Source organism: Aythya marila (genome assembly GCF_965140915.1).
Source record: "Aythya marila genome assembly, chromosome: 23".
Classification (NCBI taxonomy): domain Eukaryota; kingdom Metazoa; phylum Chordata; class Aves; order Anseriformes; family Anatidae; genus Aythya; species Aythya marila.
This window is the reverse complement of record NC_139064.1, coordinates 7,147,514-7,169,643: the sequence shown is the minus strand read 5'-3', so window position 1 is coordinate 7,169,643 and position 22,130 is coordinate 7,147,514. Positions and strand designations below refer to the sequence as shown.

At 51.9% G+C, this 22,130-nt stretch overlaps 2 protein-coding genes across 4 annotated transcripts; one reads left to right on the top strand and one right to left on the bottom strand.

Annotated features, from left to right (window-relative positions):
* The first annotated feature begins 154 nt into the window (after positions 1–154).
* SRPRA (SRP receptor subunit alpha) lies at positions 155–9,161 on the top strand. The gene is made up of 14 exons (XM_082778140.1): positions 155–334; positions 781–864; positions 2,171–2,334; positions 2,659–2,819; positions 3,724–3,877; positions 4,346–4,499; positions 4,842–4,948; positions 5,140–5,258; positions 5,593–5,679; positions 6,034–6,206; positions 6,295–6,508; positions 6,591–6,754; positions 6,882–6,980; positions 7,874–9,161. Exons 1-14 carry the CDS (start codon positions 209–211, stop codon positions 8,000–8,002), a joined length of 1,935 nt encoding a protein of 644 aa, XP_082634266.1. The 5' UTR covers positions 155–208; the 3' UTR covers positions 8,003–9,161.
* A 280-nt stretch (positions 9,162–9,441) lies between these two features.
* Positions 9,442–21,904, bottom strand: FAM118B (family with sequence similarity 118 member B). Of its 3 annotated transcripts, none has more exons than XM_082778143.1 (9): positions 21,856–21,904; positions 21,262–21,310; positions 16,522–16,599; positions 14,064–14,316; positions 13,181–13,408; positions 11,639–11,767; positions 10,793–11,078; positions 10,127–10,186; positions 9,442–9,815 (listed from the first exon to the last, which is right to left on the bottom strand). In XM_082778143.1, exons 3-9 carry the CDS (start codon positions 16,590–16,592, stop codon positions 9,802–9,804), a joined length of 1,041 nt encoding a protein of 346 aa, XP_082634269.1. In that variant the 5' UTR covers positions 16,593–16,599; positions 21,262–21,310; positions 21,856–21,904; the 3' UTR covers positions 9,442–9,801. The 3 variants fall into 3 exon arrangements, with proteins under 3 accessions (XP_082634269.1, XP_082634270.1, XP_082634271.1); XM_082778144.1 differs by lacking the exon at positions 21,856–21,904 and adding an exon at positions 19,527–19,589 and having other exon boundaries at positions 21,262–21,303; XM_082778145.1 differs by lacking the exons at positions 21,262–21,310; positions 21,856–21,904 and adding an exon at positions 21,027–21,039.
* Positions 21,905–22,130: the final 226 nt, after the last annotated feature.

Sequence of the window (22,130 nt, the reverse complement as noted above, 5' to 3'; positions counted from 1 at the left end):
CTGCCTCTAGGCCACGCCTCCCCTCTCCGCCGCCAATCCCCGCCCGCCCCGTCTCGCCCCGCCCCCGGCTCTCCGCGCGCGCCCCCCGCCTCCCGCCCGGCAGCCAATGGGCGGCCCCGCCGGCTGGGCGGTGACTTCCGGCGGAAGTGTCCCCGCGCGAGGCAGTGCGACGTGTGCGCGCAGCCGGGCCCGGCGCGCCGCCGCCGCCATGCTGGACTTCTTCACCATCTTCAGCAAGGGCGGGCTCGTGCTCTGGTGCTTCCAGGGTGTCCGCGGGCCCGCCGCCGCCGCCACCGCCCCCGTCAACGCCCTCATCCGCTCCGTGCTGCTGCAGGTCCGGGGGGGCGCCGGGCGGGGCCGGGGCAGGCCGCAGAACGGGGGGGGGGAGGGGCGGTGGCCCCGGGCCGCCTCGTCTACCCAGCGCTTCCCTCCAACCGTTGTCCCCCCATTTCCCCGCTGTCCCATCCCAGCCCCCCCCCCCCCCCCGTGTCTGTGCTCGGCCGGGTGCCCCTGGTTCTGGGGGACGCTGAGCGGGGCCGTGTGTGCGCTGGGAGGGGAGGGATCCTCTGCCCGGGGGGCTCCTCTCTGGGAGAGAGGGGGTTCGGGGACACCCCCAGCAGGGTGGTGCTGGGCCCACTGGGAGGGCGGCTCCGCCTGGCAGCACCTAAGGGGGGTGGGGAGCCCCCCCACTAAGGGGGGGACATATCGAGGGGGGCCATGTCAAGGAGGGGTGCCCCCCGTGTGTCGTCAGGCACCTGAGTGGCTGGTTTCCTCCCGCAGGAGCGCGGCGGCAACAACTCCTTCACCCATGAGGCCCTCACACTCAAGTACAAGCTGGACAACCAGTTTGAGCTGGTGTTTGTGGTAAGTGGCCCCTGCCATGCTGCAGCACTGTGCTGCGATGTGTTCTGCCGCCTGGGGGGCTGAGGGACCCCCGGGAAGGGGCGTGCTCATGCTTGGAGGAGAAAGGGGTCGCTCAGGAGAGGTTTGGGGCTCGCTCAGGAGCTCCAGAAGGGCTGAAATGCCGGCTGGTGCCTTCCTGCGGGGCTGAGGCTTGCAGCTGCCTGCCCCAAACCTCTTGAAGCCTTCGCTTGGTGAGGAAGCTCAGTCAGCCCAGCACAGGCAGCAGCTTGCGTTTCGGAGTTGAAGCTTTCCCTGGGATGTCACATCCCTGGTGTTCCTCCTGCTCTGCTGGTGGCACAGCACTGTGGAGGAGGTGGTGCCCGTCAGGAAATGCTGCAGCTGGGCCAGGTGTTGGAGGGAGCGCCCTGGGATAAGGCGTGAGCCCTGCCGGGCACCCAGAGGGACTGGGAGGGCATGGGAATGGCCACAGGTGGGGCACGGGCAGCTCACACCTCCCTGCTGGGAGAGCAGTGCTCGTGCATGTGGGGCTGGAGAATAATTATCTGCAGCAAGCTGGTGCTTCTGATGCACACCGCCGTGGTTTGGCTCCCTGGGTGGAACTCTGAGGTTTTTGGGACGAGGGAGGCCTTTCCCTGAGGTTGTTGGTAGTGTCCTGCCCGAGGGATGTGTGCTCAGCGGGCTCTCTTGGTGTGCTGTAGGGTTTGGTTTGCTGTGTGAGGAACGTGGGTGCGACACGACTGTCTCTTCAGCCACGCACCACTCTGGTCCCTATCAGTTTGTTTTAGTGTTTGTGGTAGGATTAAGACTTATGCACTGCAGCTGGGATGGAAGCCCCACAGAGTGCTACATACTAATAAAACTTCAGCACAGAACAGTCACCTGAGAAGTCTGCTGTGACTGCACCTCCTTAAGGAAAGCCAAATACGTGTTCATTCTTGTGCCTTAGAAAACGTTCTGACTTTTCCCCTTTAAGCGCTCTCTGCCTGATTTCAGTGAAGCCCCACAACTTTCCTTGTGTGCCCACGTTAAGCACAGGGCTTCCTGTTTTTTTGGTACAAGTCTCTGTTGCTGTGGAACATCCAGCCCATTTTTATTGGTGTCACGCTTTAATGTGAAGCTCTGCATTGTGTGACTTTTGTTTCTTTGAGAACATGCTAAAAGCTTCAGAGGTTATATTAGAAAATGTAGTCTGAAGCTTGCATCATCTGCTTGCTGAAATGGAAGAACTTCCCATCAGGTTTTCTTGCAGAGTTTATGCATGTGCCATTTGCACAGAGCGACATCTTTTCACTGTGCTTTTTTGCAGGTGGGCTTTCAAAAGATCCTGACTCTAACCTACGTTGACAAGTTGATAGATGACGTGCACAAGGAGTTCAGAGACAAATACCGTAATGAGTTTCAGCAGAAAGGCACTCTGGGCCTCCTAAATGGCACCTTTGATTTTAAAGATGACTTTTTGCGTCTCCTCCGGTAATGAATTTTCCTGCCACTGCAAAGCTTCCCCGTGCAGCAGGGCCTGTGTCCTTGTGACTTTCACTCCTTCCCCTGCTGGAAGTGTGGCAATTATTCCCCAGCTTTGTGGGTGATAGCCAGTGGTGGGTAGCTCTGTTCTGCTTCTGTGCTGCCGGCTGGCTGGCAGCAGGTGTAGCTGTAGTGGCAACGTGGGTTAAAGCGCGGGTTCTGTGCCGATAACTGGGAGGGGCTGAGCTCTTTGATGTTGCCATCTAGAGCAGAGATGGTCGTAGGGATGGGGGCAAAGAGCTGAAATTCAGGCTGATGCATGCTGTCCCGTAGGGAAGCGGAGGAGAGCAGTAAAGTCCGAGCTCCCACCGTAATGAAGACATTTGAGCAGTCTGTGAAGTCTCAGAAGACTGTCAAGTGTATGATAGAGACCCGAGGGGAGAAACCAAAGGAGAAAGTCAAGACCAAGAAGAATAAAGGTTCCAAAAAGGAGGGTGAGTTGATGGGAAAGGTAAAGTGCCTGTGCACCTGTGGGGTGTGAATATTCCAGAGCTATGAAATGTGGGTCACGTGTGTCTCAGCCTGTGCTTTCCTGGTCCTTCATCACTGGAGCTCTGCTCAGGGGCCTTTGCTCACAGCCAGGATGGGTTCATGAGGGGAAAGTCCTGCTTAACAAATATGATTTCTTGTTCTGACTGAGCCTGCTGGAGTTCAAGAGGCATTTGGACAATGCTATCAGACACAGGGTCTGGGTTTTGGGTGGTGCTGTGCGGACCCAGGAGCTGGACTTGGGTACCTTCCAACTCGGGATATTCTGTGGTGCTGTGACTCCATGTGCCCTGCTCTGCGGGAGAGCAGGCATGGTGCAGCAGGAGCCTTCCGTGGACTTGGCCTTGCTGAACTGCTCCGTCGTGAGAGGAGACAGCTTGGTGCCCTTCGGAAAGCAAAGTGAAACTGCCAGCAAGACTTTAATTCAGTGTGTCTCAGCTCTGTCCTTGTGAAGGGAAGCTGGGAGCACACTGAGGAGGACTGGTGGTATGAGATGCAGCCCTTCAGCTGGGACAGCGATAGGCAAAGGTTGTTCTGGTGTAACGGCGCTGTCATGTAGCATGTGTTCTGGCTCTTACGTGGGGAGTGACGTGTACGTGTCATACATACAAAGACGTTTTGGGAGAGCTGGTTTGTCAGCTGCCCGTCTTGGGAGGATCATATCCAATGCCTTTGGGCCAAAGTAAGGTGCTCCCGTTTCTTGAGGCTTCCAAAATCTTAGAGGTGAGGCTGGAGCAGGACTCTCTCCTGACAGAGGAAAACCTTCTGTGGAGTTGGTGCAATGCTGGGTGGTGGTTGTGGTGTTACCAGTTCTGCAAGGCTGAGCTTGTGCTGGGCTCTGTACTGCAGGAATGGAAACTGTTACAGCATCCAATAAAGCAGCCCCGGGTGAGAAGCAGCCCTCGTCAGCTGGGGACAAGGAGGAACTGACCAAGGATGAAATACTGCAGAAGAACCGGGAAGAATTCTTCAAGAGACACATGAAAGCAGGGGAGAAGTCCAGGTGGGTAATGAGGGTACGGACAGGTCATGGGGAGTCTGCCTGTGCTTCAGACCAGCTCTTTGCTGGTTGTGTGTAAAAGAAGCTCTGTGCCATCCCTCAGCCGTGCCTGAGCCTCTCCTTCCTTTAGTGACCCTGAAAATCATCCTGCTAATCATCAGACTGTGCTCAAAGTACAGTTTAGAGTTCAAAGTATAGACCTCGCGTTCAGGTCGAGATCTCTTTTTGGGGAGGCTTTCCGACTGTGAGTAAAGGGCACATTGATGCCTGGTTTGGGTTAAAGCAGCCCGCATCAAGCGTGATACAGGACTAAAGTTCAAGTAAATAATCTGTGGAAGCCTGGCATCAGCCAGTTTTAGCTTTGGTTTCTGCCTTTTTGACACCTGGGCTTTGAATTTTCATGTCTTCTAAGGAGCTGTTTGCTCATTCTTTACAACACCAAACAAAATGTGTTTCTGTTCTTTGTTTTAGCAAGTCTCCGAAGCCTGATGCTCAGAAGGAGAAGGGGAAGAAACCCAGAGTGTGGGATCTGGGGAACTCTAATGCCAAAGTACTCGATTACAGTGACTCCACTACCAATGGGAACTCGGAGGCCTGTCCTGTGGAGGAATTTGACCCTGATGTGGTAAGAAGTCAGGTCACGGTGTCTGCTTCAGTGCATTGTTCTCGAGTCAGCTGGGCATCACGAACCCAGCTTGGTCTCCACAGCTGGCTGAGGGCTAGAAAAGGGGATCACGGTGCCCGGCCTTCTGCGTGTAAAGCAGCTGTCTAGAGAATGTTTCCTCCTGCTGTGACAGCTGCAAGCAGCACCAGTTTCTGCACTCTGGGTCAGACAGCTGAGCCCTTCTGACAAGGATCTGTGTGGATTTGCTTCTGCTGCTGACTGTAATTGGCGTTGCTCCTGGTCACAGTGAAGGCAAGCAGTTAAGCAGTTGCCGCTTCTCAGTACACTGCCTTCCCCTTGCAGGCCCTGGGGGATCGAAATCGGGAGCCCGGCCGCCTCTATGACCTTGAATATGAGAGTGATGAAGAAGCTGAAGAGGAGAAGGTTATTCAGAACACTTCAAAACCCAGGTAGGAAGCTCCTACAGCCCCTGATTGCTACACACTTCTTGATTTCCCTCCCATAACTCATCTTCCAGTCCAAGCAGTAACACAGTGGAGCATTTGTCAGCTGCATGACAGGCTCGTGTGTCTCCCTGCTGCTGGCAGTTGTATGCACTGTGCCATTCACACCTGGAGGTAACTACTGTGCTTCTCTGCAGCACAAAGAAGGGTGGCCTTGGAGGCATGTTTGGCATGCTGAAAGGCCTGGTGGGCTCCAAGAGCTTGACAAGAGAGGACATGGACCCAGTTCTGGAAAAGATGAAAGACCATTTGATTGGTAAGTGTGGGTCTGCTGCATGTGGGTTCGACTGGATGGATCAGGCAGGCCAAGCTGGTTCCCGAGTGCTGTGTTTAGGGCGGGCTCCAGAGGGTTGGGTAAGGCCCACGGTCTGGGGAGTTGTTGCTCACAGGAAGTGTCGCAGGTTCCTGCCTTGCCTCTGGGGGAGTTGTCAACAGCAGAAGAGGACAGCAGTCTAATCTGGAGGGGGGAGGATCCTGCCACTCAGCCTTCCCTTGATCCACCAAACTGCCAAGGCTTGGTGGGATGCTGATGTCCAAGCATGTGCCACCTGTTCAGCCCCACTAACCCCGATCTCTTCTCTCTCCCAAAGCAAAAAACGTGGCAGCTGAGATTGCAGTCCAGCTCTGTGAATCAGTGGCTAAGAAACTGGAAGGGAAGGTGATGGGAACATTCACCAGTAAGTGGCTGCACTGCACTCATCTCTTTTGGTGTGTGAGGCTTGCTGGCCTAAATCTCCTGCTTCTCTGACCTGGTGCTACACGGAATCGGGTCGTCCCAGCAGCTGCTGCAGTTTCCTCTCAAATAAGTGCAGGAGATCCAAGCTGTGCAAATAGGCTTGACCCCAGCTATTTTGGAAAAAGAGGGAGGCCTGTGACTCCTGCCAACTTTGTTAAACTGAGCAATCATATATGATACTTCGGAAGCTCTCAGGTGTCCTCCTGGCCTCCTAATGCTTGTGGGTTGGGGCTCAGAGCTGCCCTGGACTGCCTTCCAGGTGTGACAGGTTCTCTTTATATCTCCTTTTTCCCAGCGGTGACCTCAACAGTGAAGCAGGCCCTACAGGAGGCTCTAGTGCAGATCCTGCAGCCCCAGCGCCGTGTGGATGTCCTCCGCGATGTCATGGATGCGCAGCGTCATCGCCGGCCCTACGTGGTCACTTTCTGTGGTGTCAACGGTGTCGGGAAGTCCACCAACCTGGCCAAGGTAGGGCATAGTCGTGCCGGCTCCCTGGGACGGGGTTGCTGAGTTCAGGCCACAGCTGCTAACAAGGCTTTTCCGTTGCTGGCTGCAGATCTCGTTCTGGCTTATCGAGAATGGTTTCAGCGTCCTCATCGCCGCGTGTGACACCTTCCGTGCAGGAGCAGTGGAGCAGCTCCGCACACACACCCGCCGCCTCAATGCCCTGCACCCCCCCGAGAGCCACGGTGGGCGGACCATGGTGCAGCTCTATGAGAAGGGCTACGGGAAGGACGCGGCCGGGATCGCCATGGAGGCCATCTCTTATGGTAGGAGGAAGCTGGGAGCAGGAGGGGCTGTCCTGGGGGCCCTGGGCTTCCTCCTGCTCATACTGCCTCCCTGTCTTCCCAGCTCGGAACCAGGGCTTTGACGTGGTGCTGGTGGACACAGCGGGCCGTATGCAGGACAATGCCCCACTGATGACTGCTCTGGCAAAGCTGATCGCAGTCAATGCTCCCGACCTGGTCCTATTTGTTGGGGAAGCTCTGGTGGGCAATGAGGCCGTGGATCAGCTGGTGAGTGCTGAGAGTTTTCCTGAAGGGTGGATGGGAGCAGAAGGTGTCTGTCTGCAGGTTTTGTTGGAGGAGTTGTGGACAGCGTCAGCATCACAAGTGCATTTCTTGGGTATGTTGTCTTCCTCAGGTCAAGTTTAACAAGGCACTGGCTGATCACTCCATGGCCCAGACACCCCGGCTCATTGATGGAATCGTGCTCACCAAGTTCGACACCATTGATGACAAGGTAAGGAGACCGCTTCATGCCCTAGGAGGGATTTCCTTTTAAATGTAACCTTGTACAGAGCTGGTGTGAGCACCCATTGGTGATGGGAGGAAAGAGAGATGCAGTCAACAAACGGTGTTTCTGTGCTGTCCTGGATGCAGTTCTCTGCGTGTAGATGCACCGCAATCATCTGAACAAAATTAAGCATACTGACTTCTGTGCCTCTGGAAAAATGGCTGTGAGGTTTCTCAGTTCATTAGCATTCCTGCAGCAGGTCATACAGAGTTGGGACTGTATGGATCTGGAGAATAGGAGGAGGCTGTTTGATGTGGTTCCCTGAGGATGCAGCACTGGAATAGCTGCAGCAAGCAGAGGGATCTGCAGGGAAGGGCACTACAAATCGGGCCTTCAGACCCCAGCTTAAATGCCATGCAGAGTCACTGCACTAAAACCTTGTGGCAGGGTTGAACCTGCTTGTGCAGCATTAGGACTGAAATCCAGAAAAGGAGAAACCCTGGCAGGAGGTGAGTTGTGGCTGTAGGTGGTACCGGTACCTGGCTCTGCGGTATGTCACACTCCCTGCCCTCCCAGCCTCCTGCTGATGCAGCAGACCCCAGAGTGCAAGGGGCCTGCGCCACAGGGAGCAGCCTGTTAGCCAAGAACAAAGCAGGCTGAACTGGCTCTGCATCTGCCTGTTTTCTAAATTCCAGAGATTCAGGCTCAGCAATTCTGATCTTTGTTGCATTCTTGGGTCCTCATTTTCCTTCCATGTCATGGTGTAGGATGAACTAGAAATAGTTCTCTGGAGTAGCAGGCTCTGTACAAGCGGGAGGAGTGGTGCTTTTTTTTTTTTTTTTTTTTTTTTTGAAATCCAGCCTCAGTTGGCCCTGGCTAAAGATGCTTGTCCTTGGCAGGTTGGTGCTGCGATCTCCATGACCTACATCACAAGCAAGCCCATTGTTTTTGTTGGTACTGGACAAACCTACTGTGATCTGCGTAGCCTTAACGCCAAGGCTGTGGTCGCAGCACTCATGAAGGCCTAAAAACAACGATTGCACCAAATTGCTGTTTGCAGATGTCTCAGAAGAACATGCTTTACCCCGTGACTGACTATAGTCTTTCCAGTGTAGTGCAAAACAGAATGAAGGGATGCGGGCGCGAGAGCTGTGCTTCCCCTGCCTGCCTGTGAATCCTTCCACTGGCTGCGTGATTGTAAACTAGGCTGGTGGTGTTTCTGGTTGTTGTGCTTACTCCAGTTAGCTCCGTGCTCTCCTGCCATATTTATTGACTACAGTTTATTTTTGGATAAAAGCTGTCTTCTCCAGCTGGAGCACTTGTACCTGGTCAATGCCGGGGCTTCACCCAGTGACAGCCTTTCCCCGGATCCCTTCATTCTGTTTAAGTCACTCAGCCTCCCTTACAGAGGCTGAAACCAGAGCTTTGTATTGTTCATGCTGTACAAGTGGCAATGCAAGGACCTGCTGTGCTTTGGGGTTGTCCAATTGTTAGCAGCATCTGGGGGCTGTCTGGGGGGTTGTTGGTGGTGTTTACTGAGCCTGTGAGCTCTGCTTCTGATTTCTAGACCAGCTTAGGGATGACACAGGCTTGTTTGTCAGGCTGGAGGCAGGTACGCAGGCCCACAGGCTGCAGAAAGGGATGGCTGCTGTGTAGTGACAGCATTAGAACATCTGACCATTCACAGTGCTGGCTTGATTGTGGCAGCTCACCAAAGTTGATAAACCAAAAATTGCAATGGCCTGCCCCTGTGCTGGGCAAGCAAGGGGCTAGAGGGGGAATGTTAAATTGCCTTAAGGTCCCTATTTCTGTTGTCAGTGGGATTCTGCTGCAGGGCACCCAGGTGCTGCACGTTGTGGCAGAAGCTGGGGAGCTGTGGCGGCTTAGTCTGATCATCTGACTTGTTCTCCTACCAGCCAGAGGACGACGTGCCCCTGTGTGTCTTCTGCCCGCTGGCCTCAGTGTTATTTGCTGCCTCAAATATGCTAGCAAAAGGAAAAAAATACTGGAAGACAAGGGTGGCTGCTTGCTGCTTCCCTGCGCCCTTTCTCCCCCTTTAGAGTGCCTCTTGATCCTGGTCTAAAGTGCTACACTGAATAATACAAAACTCTCTTGCAATGTCATGTAGCTCTGTCTTGCAGATGTGCTATAGTGCAATAAATTGAATGCTGTCTGCTAAGAGACATAATTTATAAATAAACTCCATAATTTGTTTTCTGTGTATATATAACTTGCCTTCAGCAAGGACAACTTTCTCCTCACGGGGGAGACAACTCCTGCCTCTGGCTTCAGCCTGCAAGAGTCCAAGTCCTGGGCAGGCTGTGTGAAAGGTCTGAGCACAAACAAAACACCAGCCCGCAGGGGGTAGCTGAACAGGTCTTTAATACAAGCTTCAACATACAAAATACTGTACAGTATAAAGAAAGGACTAGAAAACTAGAGCTTCAAGTAAAAAAAAAAAAAAAAAAAAAAAAGCTCAAGTTTCATTTTAAAGTGAAAGTACAGAATACAAAAGCACTAAGTATGAAATTACAGGAGGCTGCAGTTGAGGTGGGGAGAAAACAGTCCCCAGGCAAATGCACCCTTGATTAAAAAAAGACAATCACTACATTAAATCAGGCAACAGTGCGAGGGAACTGCCCAGCCCTCTGTCTTGTGCCTGATGTGTCTCTGTGAGTCTCAGTGCATGTGGGTGAGAGCAGCAGCTCTGGATGGGGGCTTTGCTCCTCCCCTGGACGGACCTCGAAGGCTTCCATGGAGCTGCTGGCTCCTGCTCATCCCATCCTGGGGAGGTTCTGCAGCACTGCTCCTGGGGCAAGGCTGATGCTCAAGTGCTGCATCCTGTGCACAAACAAAAGGCTCTGTGAAACCTGCATGGGGCACACTGGGCTCCCCTGGCGCCTAGGGAGGCTCCAGCTGGGCAGAGTGGTGAGAAAGGGAGAGGGAAGCGCTGCAGGGCAGGCAGGACCTCTCTGAAAGCTGTGCACTGGGACTGGCTCTGGAGGCGCCATGCAGGACAAGCTACCTGTGGCTGCTGCGCTGGGAGGGCAGGCAGTGGTGCCCAGCCCTGTACCCCAACACGCAGCTGCCGTGCAGGAGCTCGCCCTGCTGCAGACAGGGCTGCTCGCTCTGAGCTTGGGGGAAAATCTTACCTTTTATCTCGTCATGGGCAGCGGCGGAGCCATTCAGCTGCTGTCCCTCCTTAAGCGCACCTAAAATGGAGCAGAGTGTAAGTACCAGGTGGAAAGGTGACAGCATCAGGTGTTGAGCCCGTATTTCTCTGGGAAGGCAGAGATGCTGAGAGCACTTCAGAAGTGATCAGTGCTAGGGATCTGAATGCAGCACTGAGTAGTTTCACATGACAGGCTCTCCTGGATGGGTTTTACCTTCAGAACACACACCAGCAAGGCCCTGGCTAGCAAACTTGCTTCTTTTTTCTGATTTTTATGATTAGTGAGATCTCATATGTTAAAGCATTAGCTTGGTCTGCACAGCATGCAAGTCACCAAGACCACACTGTGAGACTGGAACGCTCTTTCACTAGAAAGGGAGTAAACATGAGCTACACCTCAAAAATTAAGTCTGGATGTGTTGGAAGCAGTAGAGCTGTTTTCACTGTATGAACATAACAGTGATTGTGTGAAAGTAAGCCCCAAATCCAACTACAGTTGCAGACAATTTGGATAAAAAAAATCTTAATGAGTAATACAGCACTGAGAAAAGGGGTTACACTGCCTGCACTCCAGACATCACAATGACAGTCAAGAACTGTGCTGCTGTGACAGGATGTCACCCAGCACCGTCTGCAGCCCCTGTACCTGTCCGACCCCGCATGGCGATCTCACTCGTCAGCCTCTCAAAGTACTCAGGCAAGTCTGCGTATTCATCTCCGTAGGAAATCACTTTAATCCCTTTGTCCAGCATGTTCTCACGGAGCTTCTTGAACTCATCCACGTCTCCTCGCCGCACGAGCATAAAGTGCTCCAGGTCTGACTTGTGCTTCACAGCTTCTAAAAACAGGGCTTGAAACGTGGTGTCATCAACAGTCCAACCACAGCCCAAGAACAGGAATGACTTATTTTCATACAGCTTCTGAATCTCTCGCTATAAACAAACAAACAAAAAAGAGCAATGTTCTTAGTAAACGCAAGTTTTATCTTCACAAGGTAAAACATAGAGTACTTGGCTTCTAATTTATGAGACTCTTCAGGAGTGTCACCATTCCCTCAGCCCACATGGAAACGTGGTGAGGTGTTTTTGCAGATTAACTGGCTAGAGCAAGTTGCTCAGGAATTTGTTCTATTTAAGAAAATCCAGGATTCTGATTACTCTGCGTGAAGCCTGTCTCTAACCTCATGTTTTAAGCTCAGCTGAATCTTTGCCCAGTCTTTACACAGGCTTGCGAGGGGCTGGAATGGGAAGTTGAAGATTTGTATATACAGAGTTCTTAAAATATGTAACCTCAAGTCAGTGAACACATGTTCTGAGGAGCTGCAACAATCACGAGGTTTAGCGAGAGGCAGGTGATTGCTCTGGCAAACATGAGTTGGGGCAGGCTGTTAATTGTTCTTTGCTTTTTGACCCAGTGAAGCTAAAGGAAAAAGCAAAACGAGTTGGTCCATCTCTGCCAGTGTGCCACGCACAGAGCCAGCGAGGTGCCTCACCATGACCTCCGTGTTGCGCAGCACGTTCTGGTACCCGGCCGGGTGCAGCACTATGCCACTCGGGTTTGTGTACACGCCGTGGATATGCAGGACGCTGAGCTTCCTCTTCTCTTGTGCCCACTCCAGCACCTGCACAAAACGAACCGTGCCAGAAACATTAGCGAGAGCAGACAGTTCAGCTGCCAACAAGTTGCTACGGGGATATTCTTTACTAAGGTCTTCTGCGTCTCCTGTTCTAGGACTTGCTTCCTACCTCTTCAAGCATTGAATTATGTGCTGTCAAAAAGACAATTCTGGAGAAGCTTCTCAATGAGGCAGCTTCTTTTTCATGTTACATCTTATCTCCTCAAGGGGTCCCAAGTACAATAGCCTCTACATCACAGCCTGCAGCGGCAGCCTGTTGCACTTGTTTGATTTAACACTTCAGCTGAATGGCTGATGCCACAGGAAGAGACCTAATCAATACACTGGACTCAACAGAAAAATGGGAAAAACTCTAAACATTATGTCAGCATGTTTCATGAGACTACAGCATTCATTTCTTGGCCCCTCTAGGCTCTGGGAAGATCTGAGAAAGCTCAGCAGCTGACCTTCATTCCAGAAAGCCTCTTCCTAGGCTCTCAGTTTACTCCTACAGACTGCCGCTCATTTAAGCTTGCAATAATTAGAATGCTTATTTGTATCGCTGTAAGTACTTCCAGCCATGTAGATTAAGAGGTCACAGAGGAAACATGAAGCATAGAAATGAGTCAGAATGGAAAAAGACTAAGTACTTCACAGCACCCACACGGTGCATGTGCAACAAACAAAGACACCGTGCTCTCCACAAAGAAAGCCCGCGGTGTGAAGATGAGGTGGGCAGGTGGGGGGGAGCGCGGGCTGTGCTGTGCCACGCTCTGATTTTCTGCCTGACTGCAGGCCTGGGGCTGCTGGTAAGGAGGGAGGTTTGTCTGAGGTGAGCAGCTACAAATCCAGCAGCACGGCGGCACAAGCTGCAGCACAGGGAGTTGTCCCACACGGAGCCACTCGGCCATTTTGGGAAGAGCAGGGAGAGTAGGAGGGATGGGGGAGGATGAAAGCACCCAGGAGCTGTCTCACTGGCTTAGAGCCCTGAGAATGCTATCACAACAAGCACTCATCAGAAAATGACCAAAATAGACAGGCCGGCTTTGTTTCTCACTCAGGGTTCCTGGGTCAGTCAGAACTGTCAGTCCGAGCCTTATGTGGAAGCAAGGCTTGCGATACTTCAGCAAGGCCAAGCCACAAGTTTCAAGGACAGAGATCAAAGAAGGGCTCAAAGGCTCCTCCTGAGCAATGGATGTCAGCCAATAAGCACAGCACTTCAGAAACAAGCCAGCATCTTCATGCCTCTGCTCGCTGCCCCCAGCTGTCAGAGCCTCTATATGGAGTTCGTCTAACATCATGTAAATTCCCACGAACAGCACAATCCCCTTACACGGGCATAAGAGCACACCCCGCAGCTGTGCTGTCCTGTGCTGTCCCAGCTCAGTCCTGACATCAGAAAGAATCATCATCTTTTACCTTCTTTTCATCCGTCAGGTCAAGAGACTCCAGATGCTTCCCCTGGTGCACTGCATACAGTTCCAGCAGGTTATCAAAGTTTGTGGTTAACACGAGTGCCCCATTTTCCATTAAGTGAAGCACAGACTGAAGCAGCTGTTTGCCAGAATCTTCCATTTTAGATTCCAGGTCATCAAACACCTCGTATAAACAGTCTTTGAAAAATGTTGAGCGAACATTGCTTGTGCGCTGAGAAGCAGAGAGAGATTAAGATCAGAGCCTGGTTTCTTTTAGTATTTCATGCCAAATGAATACACAAAAACACCCCGCGTTTCTTGAAGAACTCTGCAAAGCTAGCGGGCCTTGCAAGGCAAACACAGTGCACTTCTATCAGATTTTTTTCTTCAGGTTGAAAAGCAAGACCATGAGAATGTTTGAAAAGAGACATTCATCAGAGCACTGCTCCATCCAGACTCATCAACACAGCTCAGCTGTGGAGGTCAGAAATAAAGGAGCGTCACTCTCCACAACTGAACAGTGGGATTTCCTCTTGCCCTCTGGCTCCCTGGCATGCTCATCATTAAATATCCAGAAGCTGGTAAGCACAGAGCCTGACAACGAGACTTAAGCAGGCACAGGAGGGCACATGGCTATTTAAGGGGACACACAGATGCCTCTGTGCTCCTGTTTGCTCCTGACAGTGCATCGGCCATACAAATGCAGATCTGGCTCAGAGTAATCAGGCCCAAAACACCGTCCCAGGAACCCAGCGCAGTAACTGCCCTTGCTCGGTTCCTTGCACATACGGTACTTGCCAGAGGACTGGTGGATTTCCAAAAGCCAATTCCCATGACAGGGGTAGGAAAATGAGACATTTATGTACCCTGCTCTAAAGCACACTCACCGGAGACAGCTTTTGGATGAGGTCATGGGCAACGTGAACCAAGTTCTTGTCCTCATGGAGACACTTCTGAAACCTTTTGCTCTCTTCATCTTCCAGAAGATCAAAGTCAATAGCAGCATCCAGGAGGGCCTGGATTAACCCCTTCCAAGACTTCAGTGCTGGGACTTGGGGAGCGACCGCTGCGCTAATTCCTGTCCCAATCACCAGAACAAGCTCCCGAGGCTTCTTGGTTTTTAGGCTTGGCAGAAGCTTCCTGCAAGAGGGGAAAGCAGCACAGCTGGCAGCATCATACATAAAAGGATGTTCTGGGTCACGGCACATGCAGACCGAGAACAAGACTGCCTAAATTTTGCATCAACATATCCACTAGGGTTCTCCGATAAACAGAAGAGAGGCAACTTGGTGTCCCCTAAAGGCAGAGCCCAGCTCCACAGGTCGGTATCAGATGCTCACAGCTACATTGTGTGGAGGTGCGACCTTACAGGGAAGGCCAAGGCTGCACAGCAGTACTTCTGAAGCACAGCTGAGTCAGTTGAATTTTGCAGGACGGAAGGGCCACAAGTCTTGTGAATGACAATAACTGGAAGCTAATAGAAAAGCTGGAGACACTGGCAAAGATGCAGTGAGCAACACAGAAAGTTACTCGTTGATGTAGGGGCACTTTTAACACACGGGGCAGTTTAAGGCCTCATCCTGCATCAGGAAAGCACACATCAGAGCCCTGTGAGAGGAGTGAACACAGCCGTGACCGTGCCTGGTCCAAACAGGTGCCCAACACCACAAAGCTTGCTCTGCCTTTAAGTGACAGGGGCCAAGGGGGGGCTGAAGACAGCAGCCCTCTTTAGAGCAGCACAAAAAAAAAGGAAGTGGGGGCTTCCTCCCAGCGCTCTGCCCTGGAAAGGCCCTTCCCACACCCCAACCCTCTTTGCTGAGAAGGCTGCTAAGCCTGGGCGTCGCTGTGCCAGAAATCCCTTGCCTGTTATGTTTTCAATGTCAGCAGGACACTCAAGGCCAATCTTTTACAAGGCCACGTCATAACAAGAGTCTAATCAAAGAGCTGTCTGGCTATGGTGCTCCTTATCAGCTCCTCTTCCCCTCTTCCTTGTTCCTGGCTTTACACCTGCACTGTGCTTTTAAATTTGATGTTATCAAACTTTCCTTAAGTGGATATACTTCTCCCCATGCTGCTGTGCCTAAAGGCAGCCTGGCGGCAAGCTGCTTTTGTGAAGCAGGGAGGGACTGCAGCTTCCCAGAGAACCTCAGCCTTGAGCAAAGCAGCAGCCTGGGGAGGCAGCTGGCTTGGAAGGACTGCTTTTATCTGCAAACATGTGATCCTCTGCAAGAATAAGAAAGGAAACAGACACCACACAGATGGAGCTTTGCCTTTTCTCCTCTACTGCCTAAGAAAACAAATGAGTTAACCTTTTCTTCAGAAGGACTTCACTGTTAGCTGCTGCAAACTAGTTCTAGATTTAGTGGGTTTTAGTTTGGGGACTGCAAGTGTCACCTCCAAACAGTATTAGTGCTAATGAGCTACTATAAAAACACAACTAGAAACTTAGGTGCTGAAAGCCAAACAAATACCCAAGAAGAGACATTCTTTTCCTGCACTGACAAATAGACTCGTGATGTCCTGAGCAAGGACAAAAATCCACCCAGCCTCTCCTGCTCATTTCGTTCGCTGGGTCAAAGTGGAGACAAAGGCCAGAAGAGACAGAAAGTGTATTCCAGCCCTCCAGAACCAATAAATACATCAGGTGAGTGGAAGACAACTCCCTAGACGAATCAGCTTCTCCTTTGCAAGTGTCCATGCAGGTATGCAATGATGCAGGTATGTCTTAATTCCAGAGCTAAGCCCATCACAGCAGCCACAGTAACAACCTTGTCTGGAGAGAAGTGGAGGTATGCCCAGAGTTAGTGCCATGCTGAAAATGGAGCAGACCCCACGCAGAGGACTGCAAGATGACCTACTTAACAGTACAGGCAGCCTCGAGAGGGGAATTATTTAGCCCTCACGTGCAGCAAAGTCAAAGTAATTTCAATAACTGCCAGTCCTCCTCGGAGCCACCATCCAGGCGGAGTGCAGTAGCACAACTGCCACAACAGGCCTAGTGCTAGGGGTGGGCAGCACCTGAGTGAGGGTTAACACCAAACAAAACCACAGAGACAGTGCAGTAAAAGCAAGCTTTCTCTGCAACCATTCATCCTGACTTAGGTGTTAAGAAAACAAGCAGCAAAGCAATTCTTTGGTACATGCTTGGCATTAAGGCCTTTGTTCCACACAGGGCAGGAAAACACTTGTTAGAGGGCAGGGCTAGAGACAGCACACAGCTCTCGGATCAGCAACTGAAACGACTGCTAAAGCTTTGTGCCAAATGTCATTCTCTTTAAAGAATGATGCAAGATTACAGAAAAAGCTCTTATGAGAAGAAATTCACAGGAGTATAGTTAAATTTACCTGGGCTTTTTTGCAGGTGGCATTCCATCTTCCACTAATGTGTCTTTACCCAGGCTCACCGTAGAAGCCATCCAGTTTCTATAGTAGACAAATCACCACAAGCAAAGTCACTACACGCATGCAACACAACGTGGAACACAGCACAGGTTTTTGTTCGGCCAGCTTGGAACGGGCAGGTAAACACCTAGCTTTGTTATCTTTATGACACCACCTTTGGGCCAAGAATCGCCCTTTCTTGGTTTTGTACTTTGCACGTTGGCTCTCGTCCAAGTCCTTGGCTTCTTTTATGACCAGGTTTTGTGAGACCGCCTGCCTGATCTGTCCGCAGGGTGCCAGAGCCGTCTCACGGGCAGCGTGCCACTGCCCCTCGGAGCCTGGAGGGGCGACACCTCTGGCACACCGCAGGGCCCTGCCATCACGGTTACAAAGGTGGCTGACCGTGTGCCACAGCCTTTGTTTCGCCTCAGCCATTCTCCTCTGTCTGACGGCCCGCACCTTGGAGCGGCGCTGGCCCCCTTCCGAGATGCTGCGTGCTGGAGAACTCGCTGCTTCAGAACCAGCGGGAGGGAAGGAGCACAAGATTTGTGTTGGCTACAAAAGGCTACTGAGAGGACTTCATTCTCCAGCGATGAGGGAAGGATTATCCAGCCCACCATACAGCTAGACGTGGTGGGATCTGACCTTAAAGCCGACAGAAAGGAAGTTATATACCCAAGAACTCTTTCAATAGCCCATTACATAAAATACAAAGTGCCTGCCAGCAAATGTTCCTCTCCCACTTGCTTCTCCAAAGTAAGTCTATTAAAATGGAAAGAAAACAGAGAGATCTATTCACCCTTATCTATTGTTCTTGCCAATTGCAATGACGAGTCCAACAACAATTCTGGTTTCTGTTAAGCCAACGGCAGGCTTTTGCCAAATGTAAACGTACAAAAGCAACTGGCCTGCAGTGCCAGCCTTGTCCAAGTACTGCAGCCTCTCGCTGTCGTGCAGCCACAGTGAGAATCGAGCGCTTGCTCTACAAATGAGGCACCTGCAGTCTCTTCACCAGCTCCAGGAGCAAAGCTGCAGCACTCAGACGTAATGCACCGGAAAACTCTACACAGATATGAAACCTCAGCTAGGCTGTAAGTGTGAGCAGGAATCATTTAGGAGATTGTCCCACTCATCTCGATAACTCATCTTTCCACACTGGATAACGAGAACGGGACATGCTGATGCTCACAGGAGCGGTGCTGACAGCGTGCTCGCTGGCCTCCCGTTTCTCACCTCTTCTGAAAACCTGCACTGCACGGGAATGCCTGGCAGAGGGGAGCTGGAGAGCCAGGCGTGCCACTCTGCCTCCTGAAACTGCACATGCTGCCCGCCACCTAAATAATCACTTTTATTTTACTTTAAAGCTCAGATTTAAGATCAAACTTTTAAAAAGCACTTAGCAAGTGAGGAGTCAGGCTCCAGCCAGCTGGGCTTACACACCCCACTCTTGCGAGCTCCTCCACCACAAACCCTTTTGAACATTGTACCCTGCGTTAAACCTGTGGCAGAGCCTGACTGCACTTTTACGCTGTTCCAGGAACTCCTATCAGAGGCTGTCTCCTCCTGTTCACCCCATGTGCCCCCCAGACACCACCTCGTGCAGCCATCAGGCCCTGCAGGGAACTATTTCGGGGTGCAGCTGCCAGGAAAGCCCACACTCTGAGCAGTGCTGCCTGGTGGGCAGGAGGAAGGAAGCGGGGACCACGCACACTGGCACTGCTCAGGCAGATGGTCAGACAGGCAGTGACTCGAGCTCACCCCGAGCGGAGGCAGCCAGGGCAGGACGCAAAACATTTAAGGGAAAAAGCCCCGTCAGGAGGGAAAGGTCTCTGTTTTGCTCAGGAGATTCTTCTGGAAGGACAGATTGCTCCACAAAGCCAGACCCGTTTTAATTAACGGTGTAAAGAAAGAGCAAACATTTCAGATGAGCTAGGGGCTAAAGCACAGACCTGTCATTAGCTTGAATGTTTAAGGAAGTTTGTACAAAGCAACACACAGAGCTCCCAGCGCTGCCTGGGTTTGCTCTCACTTCTCTCCTAGGCAGCATACGTAACAGCCAAGGGTAAAATCCTCCCCAAAATACCAGTTCCTCAACTGGTTTGGTTTACAGATGTAATTTACCTTTATATTGGCTTTACACTGCAAATTATCTGTTCTCTGAGACTCAAAAACCAAGCCTATCTATAAATCCCTACCCGGGTTGCCCCGTGTTTTGCTTACTCACAAACTAGCTAACCCCTTGCCCCAACACTGCTTTAGTTTTGCTCCTCTTACACATATGCAGTATTTGGAACAGCACAAGGCAGCTTAATTTTTAAGTGACTATAAAGCATTAAGGACATTTTAAAAGCCATTTTGAACTTAGGAAAAAACATCCCTTATAGTTACCAAGAATTAGCTTTCTAATATGAACTTCAATTTTCGTCTCTACTTACTGCAAATAACCAAAAAGAAAAACAAAAACAAACAAACAAACAAAAAAACTGCAAATAATGTCTGGGCTTCTCCTACCTCCAAAGAAGTGCAGTTCGTTCAGAGCTTTAACAGGAGTAAAGCTCTTCCTAGCTACAGATTATTTCTCTCAAGATCAAGTCTAGGAAATTCAGCCAGGAAATATAAATCTCTGGATTTGCAGCCTGGGAAAAGGTCTGCTCTCCAGGGGGACAGATCACGCAAGCACAAACACGTTCTGGCCAAAGTAACTAAAATTAAATAGCATTATCTCAGAGCACGGCACCACTGCTGTGTGGAAAATCCTGCACAGGGCACTTGGCAGTGACCGACTGTGCCGTGAGCGTCCCACGAAGAAGACAGAGACAGGATCTTGCAAGACACAAAACACTCCTCCAGCTTCCTCCTTGAAATGTCCAGAGCTCTCCAGGTACTTAGACTACAGTAAGCTGGAGACAGCGCAAACACCGCCCTCGGCTCTCCCTCCCCCTCCACACCTAGGAAATTTGTTAATTTACCTTAAAGCCTCTGAGGTACAGCTAGCTCCTGCTGACTGTAAGAATGAGTCTGCCGATTCATCACTAAAAGCAAAATAGCGGAACAGAAGGCAAGGAAAAACAGTTAAGGGAGAAAGAGAGATGGTGTGTCACTTCCTACTTTTAATTTGGAAACAAAGGACCATAATGAACACTGAATTGATGCTCTGTGCTCCCAAAACAGATTTTCCCAAGGAACTGTTATCTTCAAATGATACACAAGTTGCCAGCACAGAACAAACTTTCTTCCACAGAAGAAGCTTTAACAACAACAATTCCATGTTTAATACAAAGACACATCCAAGGAGACAGCTGTGAAACACATGAAACACAAAGACCTAGCTAAGCTAAAACCAAATGCCTAAGCAGAGGATATGCCAAATGAATGCTGACATTCACAGGGTATGCATTCACAAAAAGCCTGTGCTAACTCTATCAAACAAGTAGATTGGGAGGGACTACGTTGCTCGATGTCACTGCTCAGTGTCTGGCCCCTGGGCACAGAGCCACCCTGGAAGATTTATGAGGCATTTTCTCTCCACACGCATCACCTAGAGGATGGGCTGTGGATGCCCTTTGTTTGGCTGCACACTCAGCAGCCAGTACACAAGTCAGGCTACACTTGCACACTAGAGCACCTGAATATTTAAAGTTTAAGCAAATAAAAAAAAATAAAAAATTGTTCTTCCAACTCGGTGCTCTTCAGTGAGGAGCTGTTCCGTGACAGACTCAGGCTGGGTGGCATCCCCTCAGGGTGCTGCTGTACACAGCTTACAAGATACAAACACGCAGAGCCCTGCTGACTGCTGATTAACGGTATTTTAACACCATGAGGTATAACCAATCACTTCCTATCAATTTCTAGAGATTGAAAGGGTGAGTTTGTGGCAGCGAAGGTGCAGGGTAAAGCAGGATCCCTCCAATGTTTTTGGCTGAGCTCAGCCACCAGCAGCACAAGCAGAAGCATGGAGCAGATCTGGCTCCTTCGATGGGCATACCCCACATGCCTGCCAGCCCTGCATCTGTCATGGGCTCAAAACTCCAGCACTGCAACATCCACATATTAATGCAATGGAAACGCTCAGAGTACAGAGCTCATTAGGTAGCGAAGCAAGTACAAATTCTCTGCTCATCTATTATTTTTAGCTCCTTTGAGAGCCACCAGCGGGGGCCCAATTCAGAACTGCTTTTTAAATTAAGCTGCTTTAAGATGTTGGGAATAAGGCAAATATTAATAGTTTAAAACTTGCCATATTTCAGGTAGGAGAACCCAGAAGGAAGTCGACAAGCTGTCCTTGGCTGATTCCTGAGCACTGCCCTTCCACACAAGAGCTGCAGTTGCAGCAGGCTCACGAAACCCTTCCTTTCCTTCTGACACCCATGGCAGGGTCAGACTGCAGGTATAAGGGGGACCTGCCAAGCAAACAGAACAAACCCTGCTCTGCTTGCACCGATGCATGAACACAGCCCTCTACCTGATACCATAGGCTGATGGGCTCCAGACAAAGGTGTTCAGTCACAGGCTCTCCATCTTGTGGCTGTGCCCAAGGCCAGGCTGGATGGGGCTGGGGGCACCCTGGGCTGAGGGGAGGTGTCACTGTTGCTGCCTGTGGGACGGGGTGGGACTGGGTGGGCTTTGAGCTCCCTCCTAACCGGGCAGGACCCACCTCGGGGCTGGGGCTCGCCCTGCCGCAGAGCCCCCTGGCAGCCACCTCACCTTCCCTCCTGCGTCGCCCACTCCTTGCCGCCAGCCGCCTCCGCTACACCTGCGGGGAAAGGAAAGGGAGAAGTTATTTTCAGCGGGTGGCTGCCCTGCAGCGTTTTCAGGGCGAAACACTGAAAGAAAAACAAACAAAAAAACAAAACACGCTGGGGGGGGGGGGGGGGGGGGAGGCTCCCAAAGCAGGGCGGCTGAGGTGCGGCACCAGGATCCCCCTGGCCCCTCAGGTCTCCTCATGTTCCCTTAGATCCCCCCCAGCCCTTCAGATTTCCCCACGGCCCCCTCAGATCCCCTCAGATCTCCCTCCCAGCCCCTCAGGACCCCCTGAGGTCCCCTCAGATCCTCTCAGATCCGCCCCCCAGCCCCTCAGGTTGCCCCCCCCGGCCCCTCAGATCCCCTCCTCCATCCCCTCAGGACCCCTCTCGTCCCCTCAGATCCCCTCCCGTCCCCCCCCCGCCATGACGGCCCCGGGCTCCCCTCAGCGCCGCCGCCTCCCCATCCTCGCGCGCGACCCCGGCCCCGCCGTCACCACGGCAACGCCAGCGCCGTCGCCATGGCAACGCCCCCCCCCCCCGCCCTCCCCGCACGCACCTGGCGCCGCGCGCCCGGCCCCATCAATAGACGCCCGGCCCGGCCCGGCCGCCGCCAAGCCCCGCGCAGGCGCCCCGCGGCCCCGCCCCCGGAGGGCTGTGGGTGGGAGAACGGAAAGCGATTGGCCCTCCCCCTTCGCCAACCGCCATGCCATTGGCTCGTAGAGAAAGAGGGCGGGGCTTTCCTCCTGCAGGAAGGGGGAGAAGGGGGCGCGTGCGTGAGAATTAGCTTTGTTCTCACGATACTTCGAGGAGGTATAAAAGGCGCATGCGCAT